Source organism: Gopherus flavomarginatus, chromosome 6 (assembly GCF_025201925.1).
Source record: "Gopherus flavomarginatus isolate rGopFla2 chromosome 6, rGopFla2.mat.asm, whole genome shotgun sequence".
NCBI classification, from domain to species: domain Eukaryota; kingdom Metazoa; phylum Chordata; order Testudines; family Testudinidae; genus Gopherus; species Gopherus flavomarginatus.
Genome location: NC_066622.1, coordinates 32,391,294 through 32,409,151, shown reverse-complemented (window position 1 = coordinate 32,409,151; position 17,858 = coordinate 32,391,294). Strand labels below are relative to the sequence as shown.

Genomic DNA, 17,858 nt, shown 5'->3' with positions numbered 1-17,858 from the left:
AAACAAGCAGCTGGGGAATATGGCTGGGGGGGGGGAGGTGGCCAGTGACAGTGAGTTGGTGGCAGCAGCCTCTCCCCAAATCCCTCACCACTGATAGCGCCCCTCCCCATGTGATGCAAGGACTATCATGCCGTCCATTCCCTCTGCCCCCCCCCCCCGAAGTTTTTGTTGGGTGATGTAATCAAGCTGCTTTGCACATGGAGAGGTGGACCGTGGCTTCTGGCCCTGTGAGGCTATAGGGGCTGGGAAAGGGAACATCTCAGCTGGCTCTGTGGGAATGCTGGCGTTGCAACTCATGTGCCAGGGCCTCACTCTTATGCTGAAGCGTCAGTGATGCCTGCTTCACCCATGTCACGCTGATGTGGCATCCAGCCTCCCATCCTTTGCTTGGGGGGGGGGACGAGTGGGATCGACAGGCCTCATGCTGTTACCAATGGCAGGGATCCAACCACTCCCCCTTCCCCCCCCAAATCTTTCCATAGTGCCTGGGCCTCGTGCTGCCGGGGGCTTTCCATGGTGCAGTGTTCAGTGGCTTAGCTGCAGCCAGGAGCAGCACAGTGTGTGTATGTGCTTGGGGTGTGTGTGCAAAGCATTCCACTCACATGGGCTTTGTGCATATGTGTGGCTGTAATGAGCCCGTGGGGAGGGGGCTGGGCAGGAATGCTGCAGGGGCTGTGAGGCTCCTTGTGCTGCTGGAGAAAGCCCAAGCTGAGGGGGAATCAGCCAGGGTCCCTGCAGCCTCCCCCATGATCAGGTGGGGAACTGGACACTGAGATTTCAGGGGGTGGGACAAGCTGGTGGTGGCGCACACAGGCATGGGCCCATCTCTGCACCCCAGACGCTCTCTGTGCAAGGTCACCCTGTGTAACAGCAGCCTCTGTGCCAGGCAAGATGGGGAACTGCTCCCGATAGAGCAGCTCCAGCCCCTGAACTGCTGTTGCTCTGCTGCCAGCTGGTGGCTGCCCGTAAGCAGCCGAACCAAATGCTTCGGTGAGAGGAAGAAAACACTGGTATGATTGTCTTTGCGCATGTGCCTTAAAACAGAGTGTGATTAGTCTCCTGTTGGTCACAGGTGTAGCCAATGGGGAGGGAGGCACTGGGTACAAACCAGGAAGTGGCCTCCATGCGAGTGAGCAGTGCCTGGGTCTCCGATGCATCCGCCTCGCTCCTTACCCAGCCTCAGCCAGGGGGTGGGGCCGAGGCTGGCACTGCAGTTGATGTTGCTGATTCTTCTCCCAGGGCCCTGCCATGGAGGAGGTTAAAGGGTGCGTCAGCAGCTGCAGGGACCCTCCTGATGGGCAGCCTGGCCCTGGGCAAGGGTGTGCGAGGCAATGGCTTTTTCAGGGAGACAAGCTTGTTGGGTAGTGTAGTGTTGCCAATTCTCACAAAGGGATGAACTAAAAAAGCAGCATTGCCTTTCAAAATAAACTCAGTCCATTTTAGAGGGAAGGGAGTAGGGGTGTTTATACAAATGCCATAATTTTGGCACTATTAATTGCCTTAATGAGGTACAGTGGGCCCCTACCTCTACTGCAAGGAGCTCCGGGGTGGGGAGAGAAGCAGGACTTGCATCCCACCCCTGACATATGCAGGTTCCAATACACAGGTTATATTAATTATTGGCGATATGCAAGATGCACAGAGTGCCACATAATACAGTGACTCCCGCTGAGAGTTATGTTTTCCAATGTGCAGCGACCCCTTATCCCCTTCTATCCACCTGCAAGGAGGTCATTCCAATATTAATCTCTAGCTACCTTACTGAGTCAATGACTGTTCTCAAGTATTAATACATGAATAAATAAAACAAATAAAATACCAACTGAAATTTATTAAATATTTTTGGATGTTTTCCTAATTTTTCAATATTGATTTCAATTACAACACAAGTATAAAGTGCACAGTGCTCACTTTATATTATTTTTTATTACAAATATTTGCACTGTAAAAATGATAAAATAAATGTATGAGGTGAATTGAAAAATACTAAGTACTGAAGTGCAATCTCTTTATGGTGAAAGTGTAATTTACAACTGGAGATTTATTTTTCCTAGTGGCATAACAGCACTCAAAAACAAAACACTGTAAAACTGTACAGCCTACAAGTCCACTCAGTCCTACTTCTCGTTCAGCCAGTCGCTAAGACAAACAAGTTTGTTTACATTGACAGGAGATAATGCTGCCTGCTCCTTGTTTACAATGTCACCTGAAAGTGAGAACAGGCATTCACATGGCACTGTTGTAGTGGGCATTGCAAGGTATGCCAGATTTACCGACATACTGCATATATTTCATGTTATAGCAGTCTCTGATGATAACCCATCACGTTTGTTTTAAGAACACTTTCACAGCAGATTTGACAAAATCACTGTGAGATTTCTAAAAATAGCTACAGCACTCGACCCAAGGTTTAAGAATCTGAAGTGCCTTCCAAAATCTGAGAGGGACAAGGTGTGGAACATGCTTTTAGAAGTCTTAAAAGAGCAACACTCTGATGTGGAAACTACAGAACCCAAACCACCAAAAAAGAAAGTCAATCTTATGTTGGTGGCATCTGACTCAGATGATGAAAATGAATATGCCTCGGTCTGCACTACTTTGGATTGTTATCAAGCAGAACCCATCATCAGTATAGAAGCATGTTCTCTGGAACGGTGATTGAAACATGAAGGGACATATGAATCTTTAGCACACCTGGCACATAACTATCTTGCAACACTGGCTACAATAGGGCCATGCGAGCACCTGTTCTCACTTTCAGGTAACATTGTAAACAAGAAGCAGGCATCATTATCTCCTGCAAAATGTAACCAACCTTATGTCTGAGTGATTGGCTGACCAAGAAGTAGGAATGAGTGGACTTGGGGGCTCTAAAGTTTTACATTGTGTATGGGGTGAATTGAAAAACAATTTTTGTTTTGTTTTTTACATTGTACATATTTGTAATAAAATATGTAGAGAACACTGTACACTTGTATTCTGTGTTGTAATTGAAATTAATATATTTGAATATGTAGTAAACATCCAAAAATATTTAAAATTGTATTTTATTGTTAACAGTGCAATTAATTGCACTATTAATAGTGATTAATTGCTTGACACCCTAAAATTTATTAAAGATTTTAAAATGTTTTTTACATTTTTGTAACCAGCATCATCATCATCACCTTTGCTTAGCTGAAGGACTGAGTGGACTTGTAGGCTCTAAAGTTTTACATTGTTTTATTTCTGAAGGCAGTTATTTTTGTACATAATTCTACTTTTGTAATTTCAATACACTTTGTATTCTGTGTTGTAACTGAAACCAATATATTTGAAAATGTAGAAAACAGCCAGACATATTTAAATACAGGGTATTTAATAGAGCGATTACTTTTTTTAATTGCTTGACAGCCCAAGTAAGCAATATATACCTGAATCTATAGAGCAGACTTCTAAAGAGGGACACAGACAGAACTATTTTATTAATTTTTAGACTGAAAAAACAACACATCAGCTCTATGTACAAAAGAATAATGCAGATTACGGGGGAGAGGCTTCATTCCACAACAAGATCAAACTGCTCTGCTTCTTCAAACTGTGCATTCATTTGAGCAGCCCACTCATCCAATTCAGATTTCTAGAGCAGAGGAAGTAAAAAACAAACAACAAAACTTAATTATAACAAGCACAAGCTGATTGATACAGAGCAACTAATAGAATGCAGGGGTCCCTGCTCCAAAGATTTCCCCATCCCTCAGCTAGAGCACTTGAGTGATACTAGAATTCCCTTGAGGTCTCCCATCCAAGCAGGCAGTACTCACATCTATCTGGGGGATCCTCCTTTTCTTCCGTTTCTCTTTGGGGAAGGAGATGCCAGGAATATTTGTGTCCCATTCCTTAGTGGAGCCCAAGGCATCGGGCTCCACTGGAGTCTCCTGGGCAGGGGAAACCTTACCCACTGGAGACACATCTGCTAGTGCATCAGGCACTAGGAGCTTCTCAAAGCCAAAGAGTGAGCACTTCTTCTGCAGGCCATGGGCGAATGTGGGTGTGGACATGTTCAAGCTGGGTGAGGCATCCAGGCGGCTGTAGGATCGGCGCACTTTCTTAGTCATCAGCACATCCCTCTCATCCTGAGGAGGAGATTCACATGCAGTGATGCTAACTGTAGACAGGGCAGCCTTCTCCACCAGGCCTGAGGCATTGGCAGGGAGAGATGATGCTAAGACTGGGTTAGCATCAGTGCTTCCACAGCCTTTGGCCTCGCTGCTTTCCACTGGGAAGTTTTCCTTTCCTGCCTTCTGGGAGATCTGCAAGGAAAGGAAATGGAGTTTATCCCTTTTTCTCCCTCACCAATACAGCTAACCTATGGAACTCCCAGCCACCCCCCGACCCCCACTGGTGGGGCCAATCATCACTCCAGTCTCAGGGCTGGCTAAAGGAAGTAGCTCAGCCTATATTTACTTTAAGTTAAAGCAGGTCTGTCAAAGTTCAAGGTCTGCCAAGTGTGAGCTAGTGCCCTAAGTCACCAGGACCATCCTTCCCCCGATATCCAATATACTAGCAAAACCCAGAGGAGAACATAGAGACTTACCCTGGGGCTGCGCCGTGGAGTAAAAGCAGTACCAGTCACCTTGGAGGAACAAATGAATTCAATTAGTGTGTAGCCAAAAGGCTGTGGGAGGACAAGGAGAGGGAGGGGAGGGGCGCACAGCAAGACAAAACACTTGTACAACACTGCGGCTAGACATGCATATACAGAGCATGGACACTTATGGTGTGTTTAGAAATACCAGACGCAATGCTACTTGTTAGGACACACACAAAAATCAGATCATTTCCCAAACATCAGATGTCTCAGTTCAGAACTTGACACTCTGAACTCTCAGAAGTGGGTGTCTGGGATGAGATATGTGCTCAGCAACACATAGGGAATGTAGTTCGACAGGTGTCAGGTATATAATTATGCCACACCACCCCAGTGGGGCTTTTCATTTTACTCCACACCAGCTTAAGGAATCAAGGATTAATCATTGAAACAAATGTTTCAAGGTTACAATAACTTACACATGGGATTTGTTCTGCTTCAGTCAAAGCAACAGCAGGCTGGAAGGCAAAAGGGAAATTAATGCAACTTACATCAGCCAAACAAGGGAGGGATAGCTCAGTGGTTTGGCATTGGCCTGCTAAACCCAGGGTTGTGAGCTCAATCCTTGAGGGGGCCACTTAGGGAACTGAGGCAAAAATCTGTCTGGGGGCTGGTCCTGCTCTGAGCAGGGGGTTGGACTAGATGACCTCCTGAGGACCCTTCCAATTCTGATATTTATGATTCTAAGTCACATCAGCCACAAAAATGATTGAGGAGGAGGAGATGCCTTACAGTGGGATAGAAACTAAACTGACTGAGCTCTTTATCAAAAAGATTGAGGAGTTACTTACCTGGTATAGTAACTTGAATTCTTCGAGATATCTCCCCCTAGGGATGCTCCACATCAGGACACACGCAGATTCTTGACCAGAAGTTTGTGTCCATAGCTCCACACTTGCACCTCAGAGACCTTTATGCCCAGATTTGAGAGTATATAAGGAGGGGCGGACCTGAGGCCACTCAAGTTCCTTCTCAATCACAAAAGTCCCAAGAAAGAGACTGAGGCCAAGGAGAAGGAGAGCAGGTAGTGGCTCACTCACAGGGAGACATCTCAAAATGAGGCCTCAATGTGAGGAAGTGGATTCAGTATTGCTTGAAGGACAGCACCACCAAAGGGTGCATCAGTCCTGGAAGAGGGCACAAGAGTGTAATGCTGGTAAAATGTGTGTGGCAAAGACTTTGCAGATGTCTGAGATGGGTAAATTTCTGAGAATGGCTACAAAGGTAGATTGAGCCCTGGTGATACAAGCAGTAATTTTTGGAGCGTGGAATGAACCCCTGAAAACTCATAGCATGATAGAACACAACCTGCAAACCGCATGGACAATTTTTGGGTGGAGATCGGATGTCCCTTAATTTGTTCTGCAACAGAGATGAAGAGTCCAGGGGAAACCTGAAACGGGCCTAGTCCTGTTGAGGTAAAAGGCAAGGAGTAAAGTGAGGTCTCTTGGCAGAGTTAGTTCCTTGATAGGAGGGAAGATGTTGAATAGGCCTTTGATAAATCTTGTAGTGGTGGGGTGGGGCAAAGACTGAGAACCCTTCTCTGGGAAGGTGAGAAGCTGTGATGGCAGCTAGGTAAACTTTGATGGAGCTCAGCAATAAGTCTGTGGTTTTTAAATTCAGCAGGTAGTCGAGATTGTGAGCTAAAGAGCATTTTACAGGAAGTAGAGCCATCAAGTAGTCACACTGAGAGGAGGGCTGCAGAAAAGCGCTCACACCTATATGCAATGTGATAGGCACCAGGACCATAGTTTTATGGCTTTGATGCACAAGGACTGGGATCTTGCTCCTCCATGCTGATTGATGTAACACACTGCTGCGCTGTTGTCCTTGATGTATAGTAGGAAGTGATGGCAAGTGTAACTGGCTGTTCTGAGCTCCAGTATGTTGATACGGAGGATCGCCTCCTGAGTGGTCCATTTGCCCTGAACTGTGAGGTTTTGGGAGTCTGCACCCCAACATGTGACAGTCATCTGTGGTGATGATCTTCATTGGAGGATGCTGTACAAACAAACAGAGCGCCCATGCACACTTTTTGTAGGTCCTTCCACGAGTTCAGAGACTCAAGGCCCTTCTGAGGTACTGACACCCACTTGGATAGATTGTGTCTGTAGGGGGCGTCGATGGTTCTCAGCCATGCTTGAAGACACTGAAAATGGGAATCGTGAACATACAGGCTGCCGTATGGTCCAGAAGTTCAGGCAAATCCTCACAGTGGTTAGTGGACTGTGTTGGATTATTGAAACAAGGTTGGATACCGGGGTGAATCTGTCCCTGGATAAGTATGCTCTGGTGGAAGGAGTCCAGAGTCGCTCAGATTAAATCGATATGTTGTGTGGGTGTTAGGATAAACGTCTCCATGTTGAGGTGGAGACCCAGGAAGTGAACAGAGACACTCTTGCTGGTTACTCTCTGTGCTTTGACAAGTTAGCAGCCTTTCAGGAGCTAGTCATCTAGGCAGGAAAAGATGATGATGCCTATCTGGCAAAGATAGGCTGCTGTGGCTGACAGAACTTGATAAAGACCCTTGGACGTGGATGGGGATGGTGGAGAAGCTGAAGATTAGGACGCAATACTGGCAGTCGTCCCTGCCTACCACAAAACAGGAATTGTTTGTGTGAGGGATGAATGACACCATGAAAATAAGGTTGAGGGAAACAAACCAAACTAATCTCCTAGATTCAGAAAGGGAATTATTGTTGCTAGGGTCGTCATACTGAATTGTTGGGAGCTAATGAAGAAGTCCTGAGGTCTAGAACTGGTCTCCTCCACCCACCTACCCATTCCCGTTTTTCTTCAGGACGAGGAAGTACTGAGACTAGAATCCTTTCCCAATGAAGTCCAGTGGGACAGGTTAGATCACCCTCAGAACTAGGAGGGATTGTACCTCTTGTCTTTGTGGAGGGAGGTAAAGGGGTCCCTGAAGAGGGACAGAGAGTGGGAAGGAGCTCAACTGGATGGAACAGACTATGGAAATTACTTCTAGAATCCATCTGTCCAAGATGATGAGCTCCCAGAAAGGTAGGATATGGAGGGGAGCCTGGATGGTACTGGGGCCTGCACATGTGGTTCCTAACGGACACCGTGATACTCCATCTCAAGCCACAGACAGTTGAGAAGGAACTGGAGTGGAAGCAGGTCCATCTCCCCCATATACTCTTGTAATGGGCACGAGGGTGTCTGGGGTGCAGACCCACGGACACTGTTGACAAAAATCTCCAGTGAAGAGCGCACAGGCGTGTACGTATCCAGACACGGAGCACCTATAGGGACGCTTCTCAAAGAAGAACAAGAGGTGACTCAATTATGGCATATAAATACTTTCACCAGGAAAAAAGCCCAGGTACTAAAGGGTTCTTTAGCAGCCTAGAGGAGAAAGGCAGAATAAGAACCAATGGCTGGAAGTTAAAGCCAGACACAATCCAATTAGAAATGACCGCCCCTCCCCCCCCCCCCCCGCCTTTTATTTTTATTTTATTTTTTTAAATAGAAGGTGATTCACTGGAACAAACTCTGAAGGGAAGTGTTGGATTCTCCATCTCTTGATTTCTTTTCTGGAAGATGCTTTAGTCAAACAAGCTATTGGGCTCAATGCAGTAGTAACTGGGTGAAATTCTCTAGCCTGCATAACGATCTAGGTGATCTAATGGTCCCTCTGGCTTTAAGATCTATTAGGTGGGCTACACAGATTAGAAAACAGCTTTCAAAATCCACATCATCCCAGTTTCTCAAATTCCTGATTTTTCCTGTATTATAACAGTTGAGAATCTCTTTATGAGATGTTGCAGTCAGAATAGGAATATTTTAAGTCTAAACTGGTGCTCACGCAGTTGCTGCGCCATTAACTGCTCCAGACAAGTAGCAGTACAATATACACTAAGAAGTGTAGTGTTGGAAGGGATCTGCCATCTAGTCCATCCACCAGTGCTGAGGCTGGACCAAGTAAACCTAGTAAACATTCCTGACTGGTGCTTGGCTAACCTGTTTTTAAAAACCTCCAGTAACAGGGGTTCCACAACCTCCCTGGGAAACTTATTAACTATCCTTAGGGTTAGCAAGTTTTTCTTAGTATCTAACCTGAATCTCCTTTGCTGCACATTAAGCCGATTACTTCTTGTCCTGCTTTCAGTGAATGTGGAAAACAGTTGATCACTGGCCTCTTTATAACAGCCCTTAATATATTTGAATATTGCTATCAGTTCCCCTCAGTTCTTTTCGCAAGACTAAACGTGCCCAAGTTTTTCAATCTTTCCTCAGAGTATGTATTAATACCTGTGGAGGAGCGGGGGCAAACAGCTGTGCATATCTCTCTATCAGTGTTATAGACAGCAAACAATTTGAGTTTACCCTATACAAGCTTTATACAGGGTAAAACGGATTTATTTGGGTTTTAGACCTCATTGGGAGTTGGGCATCTGAGTGTTAAAGACAGGAACTCTTCTGTAAGTTGCTTTCAGTTAAGTCTGCAGCTTTGGGAATGTGGTCCAGACCTGGGTCTGGGTTTGCAACAGGCTAGCAGGTCTGGCTCAAACCAGGCTGGGTGCTGGAGTCCTAAGCTGCCAGGGCAAGAAAGCAGGAACAGTAGTAGTCTTGGCACATCAGCTGGCAGCCCCAAGGGCGTTTCTGTGATCCAACCCATCACAGTGTCATGCACAAATTTTATAAGCATACTCTCCACTTCATTATCTGAGTCATTAATAAAGTATTGAATAGTACCTGACCCAGGACAGATCTTTGCAGGACCCTATTAGATAGGCCCTCCCAGTTTGACAGTGAACCATTCATAACTACTCTTTGAGAACAAAAACTGGACACAATCTTTCAACCAGTTTTGCACCCAACTTATCATAATTTCATATTTCCTTAATTTGCTTATGAGAATGTCACATGAGACTGTATCAAAAGTCTTACTAAAGTCTAAACATATCATCTGTTGCTTTGCCCCATCCAGTAGGCCCATTATCTTTCCAAAGGAGGAAATTAGGTTGGTTTGGCATGATTTGTTCTGGAGTCCTGCATTCTGTTACCTACCTACAATAAATATCTGCTGAGATGCACTAGTTCCTAAAGAGTGTACAAGTCTCTACCAGGAGACTCTCTCAGTTGGACTTGCTAGGCACAGCTCACAATGTAGAGCAGAAGTGCTGGAGCACAGACACTCAGTCTAGGAGGCAGTGAGGCTGCATGGCCTACCCTGAAGAAAGGAGTGGGACTCCTTAGGGATCTGCCACACTAAAGGGGGGCTTTCCAAGAGACTGTTTAAAAGCTGGGGTGTAGCTGTGGATCCATGACAGAACCGACCTACCAGTTCTCTGAGTTTGCTGAAGTCTGATTTTTAAAGTCCATCCATTAAATGAATAAAGATGGAATTCATTCCAAGTCAGATACAAACATCTCGGCTTCATAATGGGTCACGGGGGGCTGTCTCTAGTGGTCAGAGCAGTGGACTGGAAATCAGGCTTTCTGGGTTCTCTGTCCAGTTCTGGAAGGCAGCGTGTCTAACGAGTACAGAAAAAGGCCGGGGAGCAGGACTCCTAGGTCCTATTCACAGCCTTGCATAATCCTGCCCAAGTCATTTAAGCACTCTTTGCCTCACCTGTAACATAGGATACAGAAAACCTGCCGCAGCGCCAGAACTAATAGTCGGTGTCCTGCCACCCAGCCCACTCTTCTCTAAATGCTAGAGAGCACTCCGTTCCAGAGCTGGAAACAGAAACAAAATTATCTTTGCCTTTCCTTTCTCAATGGGCTGTGTTGGAATTATTAATATTGATATGGGAAACCACCAAACACTAAATTTAACCATAAATTCCTTTATTAAATCCCAAGGCCAAATGATATTTATACAGTTGATCTAAACATGCCTAAAAAGTCTAACTAGTAAGCAACTTACTGCATCCAAACAGTAACAGAACATTTATGAACTTTTGATCGAGATACTTATAAATGGGCTTAACCCAGGGGATGCTTAGACCCATATTGGTCAGTTCCAACGTGGTTAGGCAGGGTATTAGCAATGAACCTGCTAAAAGTTTATTTTTTATACCCTTTATCAAACAAGCGATGTCATTGCCCATTACTGACTTCAGCTAAAGATCAACTTGATCTTATTCCAAGTCTTAATTCAGATAAGAAAGAAAAGACCTTGCAGAGAAAAGAGGCTGTAAATCTTATCTTCTCTCCCCACCTCCTCTCTTGCTTACTAGCAGAACAGTGGGAAGGTTTGGGCTTGTTTCTTTTAAGACAGTTTTCCTTTGTCTTATTACTGCAGCTCTTTATTTTCTTAGTTACTTTTAAAACCATACAACATTCCCACACTACAAGTAATACTAATTATTTTTATGGTCTTCTTTTACTTGCTGATTGGGGCCTCCTTTACCACACACGCACCCCCCACACACACACACGCGTAACCAAACTTATGCTAACTAATTCTTTATTCTTGTACTTATCCTACAGGCTAGAAAGCGATGCTTGGTCTGTGGCTGGTTTGGGGTTTGGGAGTATAATCAAAACAGATTTCAGTTCACGTGCTGCACAAACAACAGCGACAGGAAGGTTTGACTCACAGACCTGCTGTTTTCGGGGCATGATCTTTTTCACCATGATCGATCGCTTCACCGCCGGAGCTGGAAGCTGCATAAAGAGGATAAAATAGACAAGACTTATTGTTTCTTGCACTGTAGCAGAGCCTGGGACCCCATTGTGCTACGTGGTGTACACAGAACTAGAAAAATGGCCCCTGCTTCACGTAGCTTCCAATCCAAGCATAAGATAAAAGAAACAGATGTTCCTAAGGGAAGAAAGGTCAGACTGGAACACAATCGTCTTTGACGACCCACAGCTGTAGGCCACTGAGCCCATTTTATTTTACTTAACAGTAATGCAAGGAACCTACAGGCCTGGCTCCTGTAAGACATTAGCTTACCCAGTTACCATAATAAGGCTTTGAGGCCCATGAACTGTGTGTTATAGATAAATGGCTCAACAGTGACCCTGAGGTTTGGGGAACTGGGAATACTGTGCTTAAAGCAGACAGTTTGTACAACGTAATACCAGGTAACCACAGGAACACTGAACTGATACTAGATTTGGATATTTTAGCATAAAATGTTGGCAAATGCTTAACTGCAAACTGGCCTTGGCAATGAATTGATGTATATGACAATTAGTTGAAACCATTACTATACAAATCTATAGGTTAAGGACACCCCAACATAATGAGGGTGAGGACGTTAGATATGGACAAGGGAGGCTGGGCATTTGTGTGAATATTCATGACAGCCCCCATGCTCTGTAACAGGCCAGACCATCATGTAACAGGGGATCTGGACCATCGGACTTCTTTGGCATGCCAGAGACAGAGCAGGACCATTGTCTCTTACTGCCAATTTCCCAAGGAAGAGTGTGAGTGTATATGCAAGGAATGGTACAAAAGATAAAGTAGAGATGGTCCTTCTACCTCTCCTGAGGGTCCAGGTGGCAGAAGCTCTTAAAGCAGCTTTCCTGGGAATCAGCTTGTGACTCAGGGACCCCGTGATGCCAACTGGCAGAGGGCATGGGGCACGGGGCACAGGGGTATAGGCATTTTACAGGGATTTCCTGGGTCAGATGGCTGCATAGTAGTTCACACCAAAGGGTGGCATATGAGGTAGCCCACTGGCCATCATAATCATTACAAAATGTATGAACAGATACTGATGAAGTTACGTATCTACACTGAAAATTATACTATGAAGGTTTTGGAGTTAAGGCAGATCGCCAGAAGATGACATACCTTGGAAATGTTCCCTTCAGGTAGGAGATAAACACCTATCTCCCCGTCTAGCCATTTGTATGCTCTTTGCCTACTGAGCCAAGTACACACTGAAAGATTGTGAAATCTACAAGAGATGAAATCTTTCTAGAGTGTAACAGAGGGCAGGGAGATGTCCCGTTTACAAGTAAAGACAAAGGATTGTTCGGGGATATCTTAGGGTGAAAAGGAACACTGAATCTTTCATCTAGCACAAGGATTCTCAACCTTTTTCTTTCTGAGCCCCGCCAACATGCTAAAAAATAATTCCACAGCCCACTTGTGCCACAACTACTGTTTTTCTGCATATCCAGTAGATTAAAAGCCAGGGTTGGCATTAGGGGGTAGCAAGCAGGCCAATAGCTCAGGGCCCCCCACCACAAGGGCCCTGTGAAGTTAAGTTGTTCTGGCTTCGGCTTCAAGCCCCCAGCAGGGCTCGGGCTTCAGCTTTTTGTCCTGGGCACCAGCAAGTCTAACGCCAGCCCTGCTCTCTGGTTTATTTTGGCAGACCCCCTGAAACCTGGCTGAGAACCACTGATGGAGCAGGCAGACTGACAGCATGCTGCCTCATGAAAGGAGGGTCACAGCCAGCCTGGCTGAAAAGCTCTGCAAGGGTTTTGGGTGAGCAGGACTCTACCAGACATGACAGTATCTTGTTAATTAAATCTGGGTCTGGAATGTGTGTCATGATTTTATTTTATATGTCACCATTTGTTTCCAATACTTGTACTTGCTACTATGGTTTGTTAAATATATTTATACTTGATTTCGCTATAAGCATATCTCAGTGCTGTGTATTAAGCAGAGCGGTGAGCCTCAGATGGAACTGGTAAGCTGGGCTGTACTGCTTCTTTGAAAGCAGCAAATCTGTGAATATCGGGAGTGTCCAGGGGAACAGGAGCTGGTGACTCCAGGGAGGCCACACAGAGGGCTTGAGTGTGCCAACTGCGAGCTTGTAGAGTAACAGCAGGGCCGGGAAGAGCTTGTGTTGCCCATGGCTGTGAAGTTGGGGAGTCTTGGAAACAGGTAAAGAAAAAGGTTATGGTTTGTTGTTTTCCATTGATTTATTTGGGGTAAGGGAAATAGAACATAAAGGACAGGATGAGTAAGCCAGAGACATGCCAAACATACCAAATCACAGTTGGAAAAACTGTGCACAGATCATAGCCTGGAGGCTACAGGGAAAATAGTAGAGGGGATAAAAATCTCTAGTCATGCAATATGATAAGCATCATGGAGAACTAATTCATCCATCGAAATTACCTGAAGTTGAGTGGGAGGTGCAGGCTTAGGAAACCAGCCTGGCACAGGTCCCAGAGGGGCAGCCCTCCAGTTAGAACTGGCCAAGAGGGAGATCATAAACCAGAAGCAGCAGAGAAAGCCAAAAAGCAGAGGAGCGAAAGCAGGTCACAGAAGTTAAAGGAAAGGAGAAGGAAAGGCACAAACTTAAAAAGCTGGAATTACCCAAACAGAACTCTCAGCCCGCAAGTCATCCTCCTTGGGCTCACCCAGCTGGGAGAAACTGCCTGAGTTACAGGGGAAAACTGTTGACCCACTGAAGAATATGACCACCTTTGAAAGGATAGGCAGGGTGCACAAAATCCCTGCTGAACAGACTCTGCCATCTTACCTCCCAAAGTGACTGGCAAAGCCCTATAAACTTTTAATCCAGTCAGTCATTCTCAACCTGCAGCGAGTGGGCTGCTTGCGGCCCAATGAGCACCCAGCTGCAGCCCATGTGACATCCTGAGGCCATACAGAGCACAATAGTGTAGGTGTGGCCCACATAACACACTGAAAGCTGCATATGTGGCTCACGGTGGTAAATAGGTTGAGAACTGGTTTAATTATGTGAATGTAAATAAGCTATGTTGTATGATTGGGTTAAGGAGTCGGCATTAGGAAGGTTTCAAGTTACCCCATAGATCTAACAACTGGATGGCAGGATATATGGTGAAATGGAGAAAATAGATAAAAAGTAAAAGGGGAGAAACAATCACCGGTTGGTAGATCTATTTGCTCAGGCGCAGTTCTTTGGTGTCTGCTCCAATGAGGTGAGGGTAGAGGTGTAAGAAATTTCCCCAGCAACCATGGAAGAGGCAGCCAGTGCTGCTGACTTATACCTGTAAGCGAGACCATTCCTAGAGCACAAGTCCCAAAAGGAAGGCCAAAAGCCTGGGGTAAAAGGGAGCCCCTGGTTTGCTCCTAGGGAAAAGGAAGAAGGGGAGGGGAATAAGCACACACAAGTCCAGTACAGGCCCCCTCCTAGTAACCCTGATGATCAGATCCCAGCCTGAGGGAACAGTCCAAAGTATTTTCTCTTATGTGGGTCCCTAGAACACATGCACAAACAATGGGGAGTCTAAATACAATGCCTGATCTAGCTAAGTTAATGCAGCTACCCTCAGTTCAGAGCCTTCAGTGATGCCAAAGGGGGTTCTAGTTAAATGTTGTGCAGTCTGACCTCCTGGAGGTAGATAAAGAGTCTATTAGGGAGGCCAAGGTATAATGTGCCAGGGAGGAGAGAGAATCTCACACCTCTTCTACTCAGGAGGTATGTCATTAAGGAGGTGGATATGCTCCCGGTAAAGAGTTAACACTCCTGGTCTTGGGGCAGTTTAGAACCAGCGTGTCTTTAGCTCCCACTGAATTAGAGTGGGAAGGCTTAAGGGTTATTTTGAACGTAGGCATTTTTAAGAATTTACTGGCTGATGTATTGGTGGTAAATGACAGAATATCACTGGCCAAGGCTATTAGTATTGTGTCCCAAAGGTCCCAGAGGTAAATGCTGTGGGGGGCGGGGAGGGGTGTGCGTGTGAGAGGCCAGCAGAACACAGCAATGTGTCTAAAGGGGAGAGAAATGAGGAGTCGTCGTCCTCTTAGCTGAGACAGCTCTCAGTACACCAAGAGCGAAATGGAGTTTGCTGCAGAACCAACAGCAGACATCTCCTGGGGGAGCATAAGGGAGGCCACTCTCAGTCGTGATCCAGATAGAGAGCACAGCAGGAGGCCTTCAGAAGAGGGAAGGATTTAAAGGGAAGCTCGGTTGGAGAAAACAGAAGTCCCAAGGGGGCCCTACAAATAATCAGTCCCCAAAGCATTGTGTGGAGTTAAAGCTCTTAGCCCAAAACTGCCCTTTCACTGGTCACTTAGGAATGGAGAAGACATACGAAAGGCTTAAGAAAAATTTCTATTGGCCCCATATTCATAATGAAGTAGAGGAATACTGCAAGCCTTGTGACAATGTCTCTGCCAGGCTCCTTTGCATCCTTTACTGGCAATTGAAGCAGCATTTTTCAGGCTTGCTATGACCATCATAAGGCAAACTCAGAGGGGGAAAATGTATATTATTGGTGGTGGATTTTGTCATCAGGTATCCAGAAACAGTTGCTCTGTCAAATGTGGAAGCTGAAACTGTTGCTAAGGCACAGTTCTCCGTATTCAGCAGGGGGGCTTTCCAAAAGAGGTCTCATCAAATAGTGGATCAGATTCCATATCCCAGCTATTTGGGAGATTTATGAAAAATGTGTGGGAAAAAAACCCACCCAGAAACAAATGGATTTATTGACAGGTTCAACTGGATCCTAAAATCCATGCTAGGAATGTAAGTAAACAGGGATGTAGTGTTACTCTGTCTGCATATCAGGAGGTGCACCCAGAGTCCATGGAGCTTGCCCATTTGACCTCCTGTATAGAATGGTCAGAGGTCCCCTGGATCTCATTAGAGACTCCTGGAAGGGTGGCACTGAAGCAGAGGGGAGACCGGTGACAGAATATGTGCAGGGGTTCGGGGTGGATTTAAAATCCATGATGGGGATAGCGCAGCAAAGCCTCATTTTTAAAAGCCAGGTTGCTCAGAAAGAATGATCTGATCACAATACCTGGGATCAATCATTTCATGTGGGGGATTTAACACTGGTGCTAGACCCTGTAAATAAAGTACAAAATGCAAAACTCATGAGAGGGGCCTTTTGAGGTAGTAGAAAGGGTTTAATGATGTTACCTACAATGTCCAAAGGCCCAACAGAAAGGTAGCAGCACAAACAGCATATAAACAGGTTAAAAGTATCACGATCACACAAACTTGGGAATTGTGCTGAAGAAATTCAGAGATACAGGTCTCACAATTACAGCATCAAAGTGTAAGGCTGGGCAGTCAAAGTCCCTTATCTAGGTCACTGGATTGGAGGGGGCCAGATCCCCTAAAAGTGGAATCCATTGTTAACTGGCCTGTGCCCTGAACCAAAAAGCAAGTTCAGTCTTTTACAGGCTTAGCAAATTACCACCTCAGGTTTGTGGAGTGTTTCAGAGACCTTGCGTATGCAATTATAGACCTCTGCAAGAAGACCCAGCCTCACATGGTGGTTTGGATTTCTGCCTGTCTGGAGGATTTTAATAATAGTGAAAAGAGTTTTGTCAGAGAAGCTAGTCTAAAGTTTAACAAGATGTTTGAACTCTGCACAGAAGCATCCAATACAGGTCTGGGGACTATATTGATGCAAGTGAGCAAAGGCAATAAGAAGCATCCTACTGCTTTAAGTAAAAAACTGACCCCCACACAGGACCTTTCACTGTCCTAGAAAGAGAAAGTTGTGCAATTGTGTGGGTGATCAAGGAGTTAAGGCCATACCTACTTAACAGAAAATTCAGGAAGCTAATAGGCCACTCTCCATTGGTATGGCTTCACAGAACAAAAAAGATACCAACTCCTGACTTCTATGCTGGAATACAGCACTTCAAAATTACGATATGGAAATTGTACATATTCAGGGCAAGGAAAGCATAGTTTTGGATGCACTGTGTAGGCAAGAGGGTTCTGCACAGAGAGATGTGGATTAGCTGGTGGCTGACCCTACTTCACCAATGTGTGTGGGGGCGGGTGGGGTGATGATTGACTCAAGGACTCATGGTGCCCACTGGCAGAGATTACAGGGAGGTTCATAAGGTTTTACAGTGATCCCCTGAGTCAGATATCTGCATAATAGTTCACTGAAGGATGGCATGAGAGGTCTCTGCTGACAGCCAGTACTCCACTTTCGTTCTGATTAGTGTGAAATGTATGTATGAATAATATTTAAGGAGTTATGTATCTATACTACAAATTATGCTTTTTAGGTCTTGGAGTTAAGGCAGATCACCAGGAGGTGGCACACCTTAGAAATGCTCCTATGTATTGTATGCCTCAGGGTATGCCTGTTTGCAAACTGAGCCAAGTGCAAATTGAAAAACCATGAAATCTACAACAGAGGAAAACTAAAGAATAAAACAAACAGCAGGGGATGTCTTGTTTATGACTAAAGACAAAGGATTGTTCTGGGATATCTTAGCCCTGGTCTACACTACGAGTTTAGGTCGAATTTAGCAGCATTATATCGATTTAACCCTGCACCTGTTCACATGATGAAGCCGTTTTTTCCGACTTAAAGGGCTCTT

General features: G+C 45.3%; 1 protein-coding gene across 2 annotated transcripts in view; it reads right to left on the bottom strand.

Annotated features, from left to right (window-relative positions):
* Positions 1 to 3,398: 3,398 nt before the first annotated feature.
* Positions 3,399 to 17,858, bottom strand: part of LOC127054456 (sororin-B-like) — a 31,604-nt gene continuing 17,144 nt past the window's right edge. For both annotated transcript variants that reach the window (XM_050960661.1, XM_050960660.1), the window contains 5 exons: positions 11,204 to 11,266; positions 5,050 to 5,088; positions 4,577 to 4,615; positions 3,804 to 4,292; positions 3,399 to 3,619 (listed from right to left, as the gene is read on the bottom strand). In XM_050960661.1, the coding sequence (XP_050816618.1) occupies positions 3,539 to 3,619; positions 3,804 to 4,292; positions 4,577 to 4,615; positions 5,050 to 5,088; positions 11,204 to 11,266 (711 nt within the window). In that variant the 3' untranslated portion in view covers positions 3,399 to 3,538. The remainder of the gene's footprint in view (positions 3,620 to 3,803; positions 4,293 to 4,576; positions 4,616 to 5,049; positions 5,089 to 11,203; positions 11,267 to 17,858) is intronic.